Source organism: Hypanus sabinus (assembly GCF_030144855.1).
Source record: "Hypanus sabinus isolate sHypSab1 chromosome X1 unlocalized genomic scaffold, sHypSab1.hap1 SUPER_X1_unloc_4, whole genome shotgun sequence".
Taxonomy (NCBI): Eukaryota; Metazoa; Chordata; class Chondrichthyes; order Myliobatiformes; family Dasyatidae; genus Hypanus; species Hypanus sabinus.
The window spans coordinates 779,436-798,336 of NW_026778973.1; the positions used below are offsets into that span (position 1 = coordinate 779,436).

Below are 18,901 nucleotides of genomic sequence, written 5' to 3' on the forward strand. Positions count from 1 at the left end.
AAAGTATTCTTCGAGATGGTATATATAATTATCTGGATAGACAGGGTCTGATTAAAAACAGTCAACATGGATTTGTGCGTGGAAGGTCATGTTTGACAAATCTTATTGAATTTTTTGAAGAGGTTACGAGGAAAGTTGATGAGGGTAAAGCAGTGGATGTTGTCTATATGGACCTCAGTAAGGCCTTTGACAAGGTTCCACATGGCAGGTTAGTTAGGAAGGTTCAATCATTAGGTATTAATATTGAAGTAGTAAAATGGATTCAACAGTGGCTGGATGGGAGATGCCAGAGAGTAGTGGTGGATAACTGTTTGTCAGGTTGGAGGCCGGTGACTAGTGGTGGGCCTCAGGGATCTGTACTGGGTCCAATGCTGTTTGACAAATACATTAATGATCTGGATGATGGGGTGGTAAATTGGATTAGTAAGTATGCAGATGATACAAAGATAGGTGGTGTTGTGGATATTGAAGTAGGTTTTCAAAGCTTGCAGAGAGATTTAGGCCAGTTAGAAGAGTGGGCTGAAAGATGGCAGATGGAGTTTAATGCTGATAAGTGTGAGGAGCTACATTTTGGTAGGAATAATCCAAATAGGACATACATGGTAAATGGTAGGGCATTGAGGAATGCAGTAGAACAGAATGATCTAGGAATAATGGTGCATAGTTCCCTGAAGGTGGAATCTCATGTGGATAGGGTGGTGAAGAAAGCTTTTGGTATGCTGACCTTTATAAGTCAGAACATTACGTATGGGAGTTGGGATGTAATGTTAAAATTGTACAAGGCATTGGTGAGGCCAAATTTGGAGTATTGTGTACAGTTCTGGTCACCGAATTATGGGAAAGATATCAACAAAATAGAGAGAGTACAGAGGAGATTTACTAGAATGTTGCCTGGATTTCACCACCTAAGTTACAGAGAAAGGTTGAACAAGTTAGGTCTTTATTCTTTGGAGCGTAGAAGGTTGAGGGGGGACTTGATAGAGGTATTTAAAATTATGAGGGAGATAGATAGAGTTGACGTGGATGGGCTTTTTCCATTGAGAGTAGGGGAGATTCAAACAAGAGGACATGAGTTGAGAGTTAGGGGGCAAAAGTTTAGGGGTAATACGAGGGGGAACTTCTTTACTCAGAGAGTGGTAGCTGTGTGGAATGAGCTTCCAGTAGAAGTGGTAGAGACAGGTTCGGTATTGTCATTTAATGTAATATTGGATAGGTATATGGACAGGAAAGGAATGGAAGGTTATGGGCTGAGTGCAGGTCGGTGGGACTAGGTGAGAGTAAGCGTTCGGCACGGACTAGAAGGGCGGAGATGGCCTGTTTCCGTGCTGTAATTGTTATATGGTTTATATAAAATTACAAATCGCGCAAACGGTTGAAGCCCGCAGGTCGTTGAATCAAGAGGCAGTGCCCCCCCCCTCCCCCGTGTGGAGTGGAGTCGTGTGTTCGGGAGGGGAGAGGAGGGGGTCAAATCGGTGTGCTTGATGCCTCCGGCACATCAGGGGCATCGGCCAAAGAGCGCGCAAATGCCCCGGCACCCCTGTTCAACCGCAGCCGACGCGGCAGAGTCGATTGCAACTCTCAAACGCGCGCCCGACAACCAGCTGTTTAGTAAAAGAAGGGGAATTGTCTTAAAAGCAAAATAATAATGATATTTAAAAAAAAACATGTTATGGAAGAAATAACTAACGGGGTCTGCGTGTGGGGTGAGCCGCAATGTTCTGTTCGCACCATTAGCCCGCACATAACGAAAAGACCAATCAGAGATATTAAGTGCGGAGCGAGAGGGGAGAAACGTTGTAATATCTGCTGGGTCTACAGACCTTAATTGATCTTTTAATGCACTTGGCTGCAGCTTTCAATTCCGCGTCTTATTTTGTTGTATTACCCGTCAGAGTTCAGTGATTTATGCAATAGATTAGTTGCGGGGTCCTGGGGAATCCTGCTCGCGTTCACAGCCAGCGTGCAAGCAATGATGTTAAACCACTCAAGCAATGCCGGCTCCGCGATGCAGGTCCCCGGGTAACGCCGTATCTTTTAACCATGCATATTAATACAGGCCTCCTGGGGGGGGCGGGGTGTGGGGGGGCGGAATCTTCCCTCCGCGGCCCTCAGCTGGTTATTGTGTGCGCTTGTTGGCTTTCAGCGGCAAAATATGAAATGGAATTTAAAAACAAAAACAACCCGCAGATATATAATGTCATGCCGGGCATCTGGCGAGAGGTTGCGGGGAAGGATATTCTGCTGGTGGGGTTATATTGCTTTAGGGAAGAGATGTCCCAGTCTGCTTATTTTTCCCGTTTTGTTTATGCGCATCTCACGATTAATAAATGAAAACACACACACACACAACAAGAATATACTCCTGCGTGCCGAGCGCGCTTCTGTTTGCCTGCGCCACCGATTCCAGCAGGTGCCAGGGCCGTGCGCTCGCAGAGAGGGGCGGGGGGCGGCGAGGGGCGGTTTGCCCAAGAGCCGGCGGTTTTCTTAATCCCGCTAGGCCGGGCCCTGCCCCATCGCTCCGCTCTCCTGCCTGCTGGCTCTTGGCCCAAAATCACCATCCGTCACGATGTTTGAGCGCCCCTAATGAACGCCGGAGAGGGCCATTTGCCTGCTGGGTCGGTAGAGCGGAGGACGCAAACAAAGTTTGTCTTCATTAGGGCGGCGGGACAGTGGTCTTGGTCGCTTCAAAACAGGCTGTTAAATTTTATTTATCACATACAGAAGGCACTGGCGAGGCCTCATTTGGAGCAGTTTGGAGCCCCTTGTTTCGGAAAGGGTGAGCTGAGGTTGGAGAGGGTTTCCGGGAAACTGATCCGCGGATTCCCAGGCTTGTCATGTGACGGGTGTTTGGTGGCTTCGGAATGAGGGGTGACCCAATTGAAAAGTATCAGGCGGTGAAAGGCCTCGGCAGAGTGGGTGTGGAGATGTTTCCGGTGGTGGGGGGGGGGGGTAAGTCGAGGACGGGAGGGACGTCCCTTTAGAACGGAGATGAGGAGGAATTTCTTCAGCCACAGGGTGGTGAATCTGTGGAATTCGTCGCCACAGGCGGCCGTGGAGGCCGAGTCATTGGGTGTATTTAAGGCAGAGGTTGGTAGGTTCCTGACTGGTCAGGGCGTGAAGGGGTAACAGATCGAAGGCAGGGGGCGTCGGGACGGAGAGGGGAAATGGATCAGTCATGATGAGATGGTGGAGCCGACTCGATGGGCCAAATTGCCTGGTTCTGCTTCTGTGGTCTCATGGAAGCGTCACGGTGCTTGAACCGGTCCGTAAGGCCATTCGGCCCATTGAATCTGCTCTGTAAATCTGTCCCTCTGAACACCGCTCTCCTGCCCAGTCCCCCTGACCGTTGACACCACTTTAGGTACACCCAATGGCTCGGCCTCCACAGCCGCCTGCGGTAATGAATTCCCACAGGTTCCCCGCCCTCTGGCCCTTCCACCCTGAGACCGCTGCCTTCTGGTCCCGGACTCTCCCGTGAAGTGAAACGTCCTCGCAATTTGCAAATTGGTACTGGTTTATTAGTGTCACAAGTGCCAGGGTGTCAGTGTCGCCATCAGGGACGCCATCAACCAGGCCGTGCTCTCTTCTCGCTGCCGCCATCAGGGACGCCATCAACCAGGCCGTGCTCTCTTCTCGCTGCCGCCATCAGGGACGCCATCAACCAGGCCGTGCTCTCTTCTCGCTGCCGCCATCAGGAAGGAGGTACAGGAGCCTCAGGACCCCCACCACCAGGTTCAGGAACAGTTATTACCCGCTCAACAATATGGAAGGAGGTACAGGAGCCTCAGGACCCACACCACCAGGTTCAGAGACAGTTATTACCCCTCAAACATCAGGAAGGAGGTACAGGAGCCTCAGGACCCGCACCACCAGGTTCAGGGACAGTTATTACCCCTCAACCATCAGGAAGGGGGTACAGGAGCCTCAGGACCCACACCACCAGGTTCAGGGACAGTTATTACCCCTCAACCATCAGGAAGGGGGTACAGGAGCCTCAGGACCCACACCACCAGGTTCAGGGACAGTTATTACCCCTCAACCATCAGGAAGGGGGTACAGGAGTCTCAGGACCCACACCACCAGGTTCAGGGACAGTTATTACCCCTCAACCATCAGGAAGGAGGTACAGGAGCCTCAGGACTCACACCACCAGGTTCAGGGAGAGTTATTACTCCTCACCCATCAGGAAGGAGGTACAGGAGCCTCAGGACTCACACCACCAGGTTCAGGGAGAGTTATTACCCCTCAACCATCAGGCTCTTGAACCAGAGGGGGTAACTTCACTCACTGAACCGATTCCACAACCTGTGGACTCTACCACTCGTGTTCTCGGCGTTATTTATTTACTGTTACTTTGCTTTTCCTTTTGTATTTGCACCGTTCGTCCCCTCTTGCACGGTGGTTACATCAGCACATCAGAAACAGCAGCAGGAAATCGGCCAGGTGGCCTGTCGAGGCGTTCAATGAAATGATGTCTGGACTCAGTTCTGCCTAACCTGCCTTTCGCCCGCTTCCCTTTCAAGGACTCTTTATCCCCTTTTCTGAATATTTATTGCTTGTTTGTTTGTTTGTTTCTGCATTTGCACAGTTTGTTGTCTTCTGCACCCTAGTTGTCTGCGTGTAGTTTTTTCACTGATTCTATTATGCTTCTTTGCAACTACTAACTAAGCCCCCAAGAGTCCCAGGCTGGTCCATGGTGACACTGGACACTAGAATACTACGACACAGTCCAGGCCCTTGTGCCGACCCATATAATCCTCAAAAAATATGTACTTAACCCACACTACCCCGTAACCCTCTATTTTTCTTTCATCCACGTGCCTGTCCAAGAGGCTCTTAAATACCCCTAATTTCTCGGTGTTCACCTGGTGGAGAATCTCACCCGGTCCCTCAACACCAGCTCCACAGCAAAGAAAGCCCAGCAGCGTCTCTACTTTCTGCGAAGGCTGAGGAAAGTCCATCTCCCACCCCCCATCCTCATCACATTCTACAGGGGTGTATTGAGAGCGTCCTGAGCAGCTGCATCACTGTCTGGTTCGGAAATTGCACCATCTCGGATCGCAAGACCCTGCAGCGGATAGTGAGGTCAGCTGAGAAGATCATCGGGGTCTCTCTTCCCACCATCACGGACATTTACACCACACGCTGCATCTGCAGAGCAAACGGCATCGTGAAGGACCCCACACACCCCTCATACAAACTCTTCTCCCTCCTGCCGTCTGGGAAAAGGCTCCGAAGCATTCAGGCTCTCACGACCAGACTGTGTAACAGTTTCTTCCCCCAGGCCATCAGACTCCTCAATACCCAAAGCCTGGACTGACACCTTACTGCCCTATTGTCCTGTTTATTATTTATTGTAATGCCTGCACTGTTTTGTGCACTTTATGCAGTCCTGGGTAGGTCTGTAGTTTAGTGTAGTTTTTTTCTGTGTTGCCTTTTACGTAGTTCAGTCTAGTTCTTGTACTGTGTCATGTAGCACCATGGTCCTGAAAAACGTTGTCTCATTTTTACTATGCACTGTACCAGCAGTTATGGTCGAAATGACAATAAAAGTTGACTTGACTTGTTTTAGCCTCCCCCACCATTCCTGGCAAGTCATTCCAGGCACTCACAACCCTCTGTGCACTTCCCCTGCAGCCAAAGAGGATTCAAAGATCATAGCTACTGCTCCAGCGATCTTTTCTCTCACTTCCCCACAGCAACCTGGGGTATATCACGCCCGGCCCTGGGGACATCAATTTTGATGTTTTTAACAAGATCCAGCACTTCTTCTTCCTTAATCTCCACATTGTCCAGCACACAGGCCTGTTCTATTTCGACCTCACCCTTTTCACTTGTGAATACTGAAGCGAAGTATTCATTTAGGACCTCCCCAACCGCCTCTGCCTCCAGGCACATGTTGCCCTCTTTATCCTTTAACCGTCCCACCTTCATTCTCGTCATCCTCCTGTTCTTCACATACGCACAGAACGCCTTGGGGTTCTCCTTAATCCTCCATGCCAAGGCCTTCTCATGCCCCCTTCGAGCTCTCCTGAGTCCTTTCTTAAGCTCCTCCCTGGCTACCCTATATTTCTCATGAGCCCCTCCTGCTTCCTGCTTCTAACATACGCTTCCTTCTCCCTCTCGACGAGTTGCCTCATGTGTTTCATCAGCCACAGTTCCCTCTCCCTACCGTTTCTTTTTCCCCTTGTCTCAGTGGGACAAACCTATCCTGAACCCAGCACAAGTGGTCCCTAAAAATTTAGCAGGAGGTGATTTGCAAAAACCTGTCTTGCATCCTGCCCGTCCGGGTCAAATCACGTCACCGCACGTTGAGCAGGAGCAGGGGCTCCCCCAAGGACCCCTTGCCTTGAGGTATTGGTCCAAGACGTGAAAACACCTGAGCTGGAACGAGGTAGAACATTAACGATTCAGAATAAAGTGTAAAAGCTGCCCACAGAGAGTACAGTGCGGTCACAGCAGGCCCTTCAACCCACAATGACCATCTAGCCTACTCTGGAAACTGCCCGGAATTTCCCTACCGCAGAGCCCTCTAACGATGTAGGGAGTGAGATCAAGAGGTCCATCTTATCATAGCAGAGGTCAGTGCTACTCTGTGATAACGGCTGTCCTTGAGCCTGGCGGTCCGTGCTTTCAAAATTGTGTACCTTCTGCCCGATGGATTGTCCGGGCTGGGAGTTGAGGGGGTGGGGGTCTTTCATTACGCTGGTTGTCTTAGTGAAGCAACAAGAAGTGTGGACAGGTCCCGTAGAGGGGAGGTTGGTCTCTGTCCTTATGAAGGGTCTCGGCCGGAAACGTCGACTGTTCAATCTTTTCCATAGACGCTGCCCGGCCTGCTGAGATCCCCTCAGCGTCTGGTTTCCATGACGTGCCTCAGCTCCATCCTAAAGTCCTTTTAATCGGATAAAGGGCACAGACCTGCTCTTCCGCGGTGCCAGGCCCAACCCGAGGGCTCCCCAGAGGATGTTGCAGCCATTGGTGCAACTTTATTGGTTGTTGTGACAACGTCACAGGGATTTTTGGGTCACAAAGTACAGGCGTGGGTTCTCAAAATCAGAATGGGGCAGGATCATGTTTACATGTCGTGAAATTTGTCGTTTTGCGGCAGCACTAAATAATCATAAACACAGTGAATTACAGTGTGTGTAGAAAAGTTAATTTAAGTAAATGCTGCAAAAACGGTAGTGAGGTAGTGCTGACGGGTTCAATGCCCATTCAGAAATTGGATGGCAAAAGGGAAGAAGCTGTTCCTGAATCGTTGAGTGTGTGTCTTCAGGCTCCTGTACCTCCTCCCTGATGACAGAGGGGAAGAAGCTGTTCCTGAATCGTTGAGTGTGTGTCTTCAGGCTCCTGTACCTCTTCCCTGATGGCAGAGGGGAAGAAGCTGTTCCTGAATCGTTGAGTGTGTGTCTTCAGGCTCCTGTACCTCCTCCCTGATGGCAGAGGGGAAGAAGCTGTTCCTGAATCATTGAATGTGTGTCTTCAGGCCCTTTACCTCCTCCCTGATGACAGAGGGGAAGAAGCTGTTCCTGAATCGCTGAGTGTGTGTCTTCAGGCTCCTGTACACCCTCCCTGATGGCAGAGGGGAAGAAACTGTTCCTGAATCACTGAGTGTGTGTCTTCAGGCTCCTGTACCTCCTCCCTGATGGCAGAGGGGAAGAAGCTGTTCCTGAATCGTTGAGTGTGTGTCTTCAGGCTCCTGTACCTCCTCCCTGATGGCGGAGGGGAAGAAGCTGTTCCTGAATCGTTGAGTGAGTGTCTTCAGGCTCCTGTACCTCCTCCCTGATGGCAGAGGGGAAGAAGCTGTTCCTGAATCGTTGAGTGTGTGTCTTCAGGCTCCTGTACCTCCTCCCTGATGGCAGAGGGGAAGAAGCTGTTCCTGAATCGTTGAGTGTGTGTCTTCAGGCTCCTGTACCTCCTCCCTGATGGCGGAGGGGAAGAAGCTGTTCCTGAATCGTTGAGTGAGTGTCTTCAGGCTCCTGTACCTCCTCCCTGATGGCAGAGGGGAAGAAGCTGTTCCTGAATCGCTGAGTGTGTGTCTTCAGGCTCCTGTACCTCCTCCCTGATGGCAGAGGGGAAGAAGCTGTTCCTGAATCGTTGAGTGTGTGTCTTCAGGCTCCTGTACCTCCTCCCTGATGGCAGAGGGGAAGAAGCTGTTCCTGAATCGTTGAGTGTGTGCCTTCAGGCTCCTGTACCTCCTCCCTGATGGCAGAGGGGAAGAAGCTGTTCCTGAATCGTTGAGTGTGTGTCTTCAGGCTCCTGTACCTCCTCCCTGATGGCAGAGGGGAAGAAGCTGTTCCTGAATCACTGAGTGTGTGTCTTCAGGCTCCTGAACCTCCTCCCTGATGGTAGCAATGAGTAGAGGGCATGCTCTGGGCGGTGGGTGGGGGGGGGGGGGTCCTTAATGATGGACGCCGCCTTTTTGAGTCATCACTCCCGGAAGATGTCCTGGATTCTGGGGGGGGAGGCTGATGCCCCCTGATGGGGGCTGACTGTGTTTACAACTCTCTGCAGCTTGTTTCGATCCTGTGCAGAGCCCACCACCACCATCTCCGTACCAGATGGCGATGCAGACAGTTAGAATAATCCTCAGTACTCAAGTGTGAAGGGGAAGGAAACGATTGCTTTTCCAGGTGTGTTAAAAAAACCGCAATAAATATAAAAACCACCCGACAGGAGACAATGTACGAGTAACTGTCTGGGTGTGCCCGAACACACTTACATTCGCAGCCTGTCGAGTTTCCCTCCATCCCTCTGCATCAGCTGTTCACATCCTGGGGTCCGCAGGTCACTGGCTTAATGGTCACTTCCGGCTCATCTGGAGTACGAGCACTGATTTCCTTCCCAGACACAGTGTGGACAACCAGGATGTGCCGCCCAGCCACCCCACCTCCCCCCCCCCCCCCCCCGCCGATCCAGCCCGAGCCCCACCGCGGGGCAAGTTGCCCTTGTCCACGTTCTGATGCACTCCCGGTTCGCTGGTCGCTCCTTTCCATCCGCTGGCCGGCGCGGGAGGGCACTGAGCTTAATATGCCTGGGCTTCTTCGATCTGCTGCTCTGCAGTCTGTCTTTCTCACTCACGTTTTTTGCCGTGTGTACGATTTGGGGTTTTTAGACAATAGGCAGTAGGTGCAGGAGTAGGCCATTCGGCCCTTCAAGCCAGCACCGCCATTCACTGTGATCATGGCTGATCATACACAATCAGTACCTCGTTCCTGCCCTCTCACCATCTCCCTTGACCCCACTATCTATAAGAGCTCGATCTAACTCTCTCTTGAAAGCATCCAGAGACTTGGCCTCCACTGCCTTCTGGGGCAGAGCATTCCACATATCCACCACTCTCTGGGTGAAAAAGTTTTTCCGCATCTCTGTTCTAAATGGCCTACCCCTTATTCTTAAACTGTGGCCTCTGGTTCTGGACTCGCCCATCAGCGGGAACATGTTTCCTGCCTCTAGCGTGTCCAATCCCTTAATAATCTTATATGTTTCAATCAGATCCCCTCTCATCCTTCTAAATTCCAGTGGATACAGGCCCCAGTCGCTCCAATCTTTCAACATATGACAGTCCCACCATTCCGGGAATTAACCTTGTGAACCTACGCTGCACTCCCTCAATAGCAAGAATGTCCTTCCTCAAGTTTGGAGACCAAAACTGCACACAATACTCCAGGTGTGGTCTCACCAGGGCCCTGTACAACTGCAGAAGGACCTCTTTGCTCCAATACTCAACTCCCCTTGTTATGAAGGCCAATGTGCCATTAGCTTTCTTCACTGCCTGCGGTACCTGCGTGCTTGCTTTCATTGACTGATGAACAAGGACACCTAGATCTCGTTGTACTTCCCCGTTTCCTAACTTGACACTTTTTATTTTGTTTGTATGTTGTTGACGGGGTGGGGGGGGGAGGTTGTGATGATTTTCTCCGAACATTTCCAGGGTGTTTTGATGTTTTGCGGCTGTCGGGGGGGGGGGGAGGAAGAAGAATCTATGGGGTTGAATGCTGCTGACATACCCTGAGTCTGTGGGGAAGAAGGGTTGTGTACCACTAACGTACATTGATGAGACTTGACTTTGTACAACGACCAGTTAACAGCCTGAACAATACATCCACGGATTGTGGGACAAAACCAGACAACCCAGACGAAACTCATTGGATCTGAATTCACTTTGGCACCAAAAAGTCTCTCTCTGGTGATCAGTGTCAACAAATAGCCAAATTAAATCTGCTGAGATTCAGTGCAATGAAACAATGAAACATGAAACGCTCCAACGGAGTTCAATTATTTTTATAGGCACTGTGTGTGTATGTGACCACTCGATGGTCAGTGTGGATCAATGTGATTCCTGTTGGATAGGGTGAGATGGTCACTCGATGGTCAGTGTGGATCTGATGTGATTCCTGTTGGATAGGGTGAGATGGTCACTCGATGGTCAGTGTGGATCAATGTGATTCCTGTTGGATAGGGTGAGATGGTCACGTAATGGTCAGTGTGGATCCGATGTGATTCCTGTTGGATAGGGTGAGATGGTCACTCGATGGTCAGTGTGGATCAATGTGATTCCTGTTGGATAGGGTGAGATGGTCACGTGATGGTCAGTGTGGATCAATGTGATTCCTATTGGAAAGGGTGAGATGGTCACGTGATGGTCAGTGTGGATCAATGTGATTCCTATTGGATAGGGTGAGATGGTCACGTGATGGTCAGTGCGGATCAATGTGATTCCTGTTGGATAGGGGGAGATGGTCACGTAATGGTCAGTGTGGATCTGATGTGATTCCTGTTGGATAGGGTGAGATGGTCACGTGATGGTCAGTGTGGATCAATGTGATTCCTATTGGATAGGGTGAGATGGTCACGTGATGGTCAGTGTGGATCAATGTGATTCCTGTTGGATAGGGTGAGATGGTCACGTGATGGTCAGTGTGGATCAATGTGATTCCTGTTGGATAGGGTGAGATGGTCACGTGATGGTCAGTGTGGATCAATGTGATTCCTGTTGGATAGGGTGAGATGGTCACGTGATGGTCAGTGTGGATCAATGTGATTCCTGTTGGATAGGGTCACTCGATGGTCAGTGTGGATCAATGTGATTCCTGTTGGATAGGGTGAGATGGTCACTCGATGGTCAGTGTGGATCAATGTGATTCCTATTGGATAGGGTGAGATGGTCACGTGATGGTCAGTGTGGATCAATGTGATTCCTATTGGATAGGGTGAGATGGTCACGTGATGGTCAGTGTGGATCAATGTGATTCCTATTGGATAGGGTGAGATGGTCACGTGATGGCCAGTGTGGATCAATGTGATTCCAATTGGATAGGGTGAGATGGTCACGTGATGGTCAGTGTGGATCAATGTGATTCCTGTTGGATAGGTTGAGATGGTCACGTGATGGTCAGTGTGGATCAATGTGATTCCTGTTGGATAGGGTGAGATGGTCACGTGATGGCCAGTGTGGATCAATGTGATTCCTGTTGGATAGGTTGAGATGGTCACGTGATGGTCAGTGTGGATCAATGTGATTCCTGTTGGATAGGGTCACTCGATGGTCAGTGTGGATCAATGTGATTCCTATTGGATAGGGTGAGATGGTCACGTGATGGCCAGTGTGGATCAATGTGATTCCTATTGGATAGGGTGAGATGGTCACGTGATGGTCAGTGTGGATCAATGTGATTCCTATTGGATAGGGTGAGATGGTCACTCGATGGTCAGTGTGGATCTGATGTGATTCCTATTGGATAGGGTGAGATGGTCACTCGATGGTCAGCGTGGGTATTGGAATGGCCATGAGCAAGATGGTCACCATGATCGCAGGTTCAAATTTGTAGGATTTTCCGTTGAAAGGCATTGTTGTTCCCACACCTTCCACCACACGTCTATAGAAGTTTGCCAAGGTTTTTGATGACATGGTGAACCTCCACACACTCCTGCGGAGGTAGGGGCGCTGTTGGGCTTTCTTTGCAATAGTATTTATATGATGGGGGAGATTTGAGGGTGCAATTCAAGTTGGCTTTGAGATTGAAAAAAGAAACATTCACACTCCTAAACCCACCCAAGCACCATTTGTAGATTCACCATCCTGCTGAAGAGTCTCGGCCCGAAATATCTCTGTTTTTACTTATTTCTGTAGGGGCTGCTGAATTCCTCCAGCATTGTGTGTGTGTGTGTGTGTGTGTGTGTGTGTGTGTGTGTGTGTGTGTGTGTGTGTGTGTGTGTGTCTGTGTCTCTGTGTGTGTGTGTGTGTGTCTCTGTGTGTGTGTATATCTTTATGTGTGTGTGTGTGTGTGTGTGTGTGTGTGCATGTTTATGTGTGTCTGTGTGTGGTGGGGGGGGGGTGTTCTCAGTCAAACCTCCCTCTGCCTCGCCGGGGGATATGGCGTTGCTGGGACCACGCACACGATTGATGTTCCTGCTCCTGTGTTTTCCAGCGCTTTTCGAAGACATCCCGCTCATCGCCGCGCAGGACCTGTCCAGCGTGCTGAAGCATGGCTACTTGGAGAAGAAGCGCAGAGGTACGTTGCCGAGAAACTCCCCGCTCCTTCAGGGCAGCACCCCGTGACCCTGGTGGAATTCCGGACGGCAACGGGAAACCTGGGGGTCTGTGTGGGCGGGGGGGTGAGCTTTAAAAGGTGGAAAAGCCGTTGTACTGGGGGCGGATCCTCTCCCTCGACCACGGAAACCCGGGTCCAGTGGTACGAGTCGCAACCCGGTTCTTCCTTGGACGACCATGACGCCTTCTGTGTCTCGTCACGCGTTCCCGGCCTTTGGATCTCACTCCGGATCTCATCCGGCCCAGACTTCACACGCTGTGCCAGACACGTCCCCATCTCAGCGGGATGTTAGGTTCACAAACCTGGCTTAGCCCACCTGTGAGAGCGGCGGTACCGGGGCTGCGTGGCGAGAGCCGAGTGTCCGGTGGAGACCAAAGGAAAGCGAACCCCCGGAACGGACACGGACCAGAGGCGTACTCTTCACCCCGGGGTAGAGTGAACAGACCCCGCGATGGGACGGGCCTTTCATGGCGTTACCAGCACTACGAGCTGCAGACTGACTGCAGGATCGGTAGTCGAGTAGTTGGCGACCTCATCACCCGCCGGAGCTTGACTCCCGCACCGGCGCTCCGTGTATCTGGATGCCCTCAGTCGCGCGTCGATAAAAGTTGGCCGGCGACGCTTGGGGCAGATAAGGTCTCCTTGAGCACCGCAGGGAGTTTTGCGCCTCCCCCGCTGCGCTGATCCCCAAAAGCCTGAAACTGGAGACCCCCCCCCCTTTCCGCAAGGGGATGCGGGGTCAAAGTTCAGAGTAAGCTTTCTGCTCAGGTACGCCCACGTCAGTTTATACAAGCCTGAGATGTGTTCTCAGCGAATCTCCAGAGCGGCGGCAATGGCAGGATCAGGCAGACAACGAAGTGCGGAATGTCCTGGTGGCCAGGCCACTACCCTCCCCATCCCCGCTCACGGCCTCCTCAGGGCGGGTGGGCAACTCTTCGTGTTCCGCCTGGGTCGCCTCCAGCCTGATGGCACCAACATCGATTTATCCTTCCGGTGAACATAGGACAGTGCAGCACATTACAGGCCCTTCGGCCCACAATGTTGTGCTGACCCTCAGACCCTGCCTCCCATATAACCCCCACCTTAAATTCCTCCATATACCTGTCTAGTAGTCTCTTAAACTTCACTAGTGTATCTGCCTCCACCACTGACTCAGGCAGTGCATTCCACGCACCAACCACTCTCTGAGTGAAAAACCTTCCTCTAATATCCCCCTTGAACTTTCCACCCCTTACCTTAAAGCCATGTCCTCTTGTACTGAGCAGTGGTGCCCTGGGGAAGAGGCGCTGACTGTCCACTCTGTCTATTCCTCTTAATATCTTGTACACCTCTATCATGTCTCCTCCCGTCCTCCTTCTCTCTGGAGAGTAAAGCCCGAGCTCCCTAAATCTCTGATCATAATGCATACTCTCTAAACCAGGCAGCATCCTGGTAAATCTCCTCTGTACCCTTTCCAATGCTTCCACATCCTTCCTATAGTGAGGCGACCAGAACGGGACACAGTACTCCAAGTGTGGCCTAACTAGAGTTTTATAGAGCTGCATCATTACATCACGTCCCTTAAACTCAATCCCTCAACTTATGAAAGATAACACCCCATAAGCTTTCTTAACTTGAAGCAAAAGATTCCCCCCTCCTCCTCCCCTCTTCTCCTATCCCCCACTCTGGCATCTTACCTCTTCTCATCGCCTATCACCTCCCCCTGGTGTCCCTCCTCCTTCTCTTCGTCCCACGGTCCACTTTCCTCTCCTATCAGATTCCTTCTTCAGCCCTCATCTTTTTCCTCCAATCATCTCCCAGCTTCTTACTTCATCTCCCCCACCCTCCCCACCCAACCTGACATCCTCTAACCCCTCCTTCCCCACACCCCCCCCCACCTTTTATTCCCCTTTCCTTCCCAGTCCTGAAGAAGGGTCTGGGCCCGAAACGTCGACTGTTTATTCATCGCCATCGACGCTGCCCGACCTGCTGAATTCCTCCGGCGTTCTGCGTGCGTCAGTCAGCTCCCGGGTTCCCGGCTCTAAGAAGGGGGCGCTGTCCAGAGTGGATCTGAATCAGACCTCAGTACTGGTAAACGTTGAGGCCACTCGGCCCGTCAGAAATCTCCCACCGATGGCCCCAACCTGTGCCAGGTCTCAGCTATCCCCGGGACACCAAATAGGCCAACGTGACCATGTCAGCTAGTCCAAGACCCTTCTCTCCCACATCGTCCTCCACTTCCCGTTTATCCCATCAAACTGTCTCTTAAGTCTCCCCTGTGTATCTATAAAGGCAATGTGTTCCACCACTCTCAGAGTAAAACACCTACCTCCAACGCCCCTCTACACTTCCCTCCGTATAGCATGGCAAGCTCAAGACCAAGGACATGGGGGAGGGCCATCCCTCTGGCTGGGTGCCCACTGGCCAGTGTGGATACGATGGGCTGAGCGGTCTGACTCCATGACACAAAGGAGCTGGTCGTGGACTGCAGGAGGAATGGAGACAGGCTAGCCCCAAATGACATCAGTGGATCTGGGGTTCAGAGGGTGAACAGCTTTAAGGCTAGATGCAGGAGGATTGTTTCCGATGTTGGGGAAGTCCAGAATGGGGGGGGGGGGGGTTAAGGATAAAGGGGAAGCCCTTTAGGACCGAGATGAGGAAAAACTTCTTCACACAGAGAGTGGTGAATCTGTGGAATTCTCTGTCACAGGAAACAGTTGAGGCCGGTTCATTGGCTACATTTAAGAGGGAGTTAGATATGGCCCTTGTGGCTAAAGGGATCAGTGGGTATGGAGAGAAAGCAGGTACAGGGTCCTGAGTTGGATAATCAACCATGATCATACTGAATTGCGGTGCAGGCTCGAAGGGCCGAAGGGCCTACTCCTGCACCTATTTTCTATGTTTCAAGTTCCTCTGCATCCACATCACCGAGGACCTCGTGGTCTGTACCAGCTGTGTGGTGAAAAATGCACAACAGCACCTCCTTCACCTCAGACGGCTGAGGAAGTTTGGTATGGGCCCCCAAATCCTAAGAACTTTCTACAGAGGCAGAATTGAGAGCATCCTGACTGGCTGCATCACTGCCTGGTACGGGGACTGTACCTCCCTCAATCGCAGGACTCTGCAAAGAGTGGTGCAGATGGCCCAGCGCATCTGTAGTTGTGAGCTTCCCAGTATTCAGGACATTTACAGAGACAGGTGTGTAAAAAGGGCCCAAAGTATCATTGAGGACCCGAGTCACCCCAACCACAAACTGTACCAACTGCTACCATCCGGGAAACGGTACCGCAGCATAAAAACCAGGACCAACAGGTTCTGGGACAACTTCTTCCACCAGGCCATCAGACTGACTGATTCACGCTGACGCAACTGTACTTCTATGATATATTGACTGTCCTGTTGCATATCTTACTATTTACAGTAGTATCTTAATAATATCTACATACTATTTATCACAATTCACCATAATTTGCACATTGCACATTTAGACACAGACATAACATAAAGATTCTTACTCCTCAAGCATGTGATAGAATTAAGTAACAAAGTCAATTCAATTCAAAAGATGCCCTGTCGTATTAAGTACTTCCGTCCTGGGAAAAAAAAGTCTCTGGCTCTCCACTCGATCTATACCTCTCATCATATTGTACATCTCTCATCCTGCAACTCTCCAACAATAAAAGCCTGCTCAACCTGTCCTCTGCACCCTCTCTAATCCAGGCAGCATCCTGCTGAATCTCCTCTGCACCCTCTCTAATCCAGACAGCATCCTGGTGAATCTCCTCTGCACCCTCTCTAATCCAGGCAGCATCCTGGTGAATCTCCTCTGCACCCTCTCTAATCCAGGCAGCACCCTGGTGAATCTCCTCTGCACCCTCTCTAATCCGGGCAGCATCCTGGAGAATCTCCTCTGCACCCTCTCTAATCCAGGCAGCATCATGGTGAATCTCCTCTGCACCCTCTCTAATCCAGGCAGCACCCTGGTGAATCTCCTCTGCACCCTCTCTAATCCAGGCAGCATACTGGAGAATCTCCTCTGCACCCTCTCTAATCCAGGCAGCATCCTGGTGAACCTCCTCTGCACCCTCTCTAATCCAGGCAGCATCCTGTTGAATCTCCTCTGCACCCTCTCTAATTCAGGCAGCATTCTGGTGAATCTCCTCTGCACCCTCTCTAATCCAGGCAGCATTCTGGTGAATCTCCTCTGCACCCTCTCTAATCCAGGCAGCACCCTGGTGAATCTCCTCTGCACCCTCTCTAATCCGGGCAGCATCCTGGAGAATCTCCTCTGCACCCTCTCTAATCCAGGCAGCATCCTGGTGAATCTCCTCTGCACCCTCTCTAATCCGGGCAGCATCCTGGAGAATCTCCTCTGCACCCTCTCTAATCCAGGCAGCGTCCTGGTGAATCTCCTCTGCTCCCTCTCTAATCCAGGCAGCATCCTGGTGAATCTCCTCTGCACCCTCTCTAATCCGGGCAGCATCCTGGAGAATCTCCTCCGCACCCTATCTAATCCAGGCAGCGTCCTGGTGAATCTCCTCTGCACCCTCTCTAATCCAGGCAGCATCCTGGTAAATTTCCTCTGCACCCTCTCTAATCCAGGCAGCGTCCTGGTGAATCTCCTCAACACCCTCTCTAATCCAGGCAGCATCCTGGTAAATTTCCTCCGCACCCTCTCTAATCCAGGCTGCGTCCTGGTGAATCTCCTCTGCGCCCTCTTCAATCCAGGCAGCGTCCTGGTGAATCTCCTCTGGGCCCTCTCTAATCCAGGCAGCATCCTGGAGAATCTCCTCTGCTCCCTCTCTAATCCAGACAGCATCCTCTTGAATCTCCTCTGCACCCTCTCTAATCCATGCAGCATCCTGGTGAATCTCCTCTGCTCCCTCTCTAATCCAGACAGCATCCTGGTGAATCTCATCTGCTCCCTCTCTAATCCAGGCAGCATCCTGGTGAATCTCCTCTGCGCCCTCTCTAATCCAGGCAGCATCCTGGTGAATCTCCTCTGCACCCTAATCCAGGCAGAGTCCTGGTGAATCTCCTCTGCACCCTCACTAATCCATGCAGCATCCTGGTGAATATCCTCTGCGCCCTCTCTAATCCAGGCAGCATCCTGGTGAATCTCCTCTGCGCCCCCTCTAATCCAGGCAGCATCCTGGTGAATCACCTCTGCACCCTCTCTAATCCAGACAGAATCCTGGTGAATCTCCTCTGCACCCTCTCTAATACAGGCAGTATCCTGGTGAATCTCCTCTGCGCCCTCTCCAATCCAGGCAGCGTCCTGGTGAATCTCCTCTACATCCTCTCTAATCCAGGCAGCGTCCTGGTGAATCTCCTCTGCGCCCTCTTCAATCCAGGCAGCGTCCTGGTGAATCTCCTCTGTGCCCTCTCTAATCCAGGCAGCATCCTGGTGAATCTCCTCTGCTCCCTCTCTAATCCAGGCAGCATCCTGGTGAATCACCTCTGCACCCTCTCTAATCCAGGCAGCGTCCTGGTGAATCTCCTCAACACCCTCTCTAATACAGGCAGAGTCCTGGTGAATCTCCTCTGCACCCTCTCTAATCCAGGCAGTGTCCAGGTGAATCCCCTCTGCACCCTCTCTAATCCAGGCAGCGTCCTGGTGAATCTCCTCTGCACCCTCTCTAATCCAGGCAGCATCCTGGTGAATCTCCTCTGCACCCTCTCTAATCCAGGCAGCGTCCTGGTGAATCTCCTCTGCACCCTCTCTAATCCAGGCAGCGTCCTGGTGAATCTCCTCTGCACCCTCTCCAATCCAGGCAGCATCCTGGTGAATCTCCTCTGCACCCTCTCTAATCCAGGCAGCGTCCTGGTGAATCTCCTCCGCACCCTCTCTAATCCAGGCAGCATCCTGGTGAATCTCCTCTGCGCCCCCTCTAATCCAGGCAGCATCCTGGTGAATCACCTCTGCACCCCCTCTAATCCAGGCAGCATCCTGGTGAATCTCCTCTGCACCCTCTCTGATCCAGGCAGCATCCTGGTGAATCTCCACTGCACCCTCTCTAATCCAGGCAGCATCCTGGTGAATCTCCTCTGCACCCTCTCTAATCCAGGTAGCATCCTGGTGAATCTCCACTGCACCCTCCCTAATCCTGGCAGCATCCTGGTGAATCTCCTCTGCACCCTGTCTAATCCAGGCAGCATCCTGGTGAATCTCCTCTGCACCCTGTCTAATCCAGGCAGCATCCTGGTGAATCTCCTCTGCACCCTCTCTAATCCATGCAGCATCCTGGTGAATCTCCTCTGCGCCCTCTTTAAACCAGGCAGCATCCTGGTGAATCTCCTCTGCGCCCCTTCTAATCCAGGCAGCATCCTGGTGAATCTCCTCTGCACCCTCTCTAATTCAGGCAGCA

The 18,901-nt window shown here is 51.6% G+C and overlaps 1 protein-coding gene across 1 annotated transcript in view; it reads left to right on the forward strand.

Annotated features, from left to right (window-relative positions):
* LOC132385646 (src kinase-associated phosphoprotein 2-like) overlaps window positions 1-12,562 on the forward strand; it is a 410,120-nt gene extending 397,558 nt beyond the window's left edge. Inside the window, exon 5 of the mRNA XM_059957835.1 lies at window positions 12,432-12,562. Coding sequence (XP_059813818.1) covers window positions 12,432-12,562 — 131 coding nt within the window. The remainder of the gene's footprint in view (window positions 1-12,431) is intronic.
* Window positions 12,563-18,901: the final 6,339 nt, after the last annotated feature.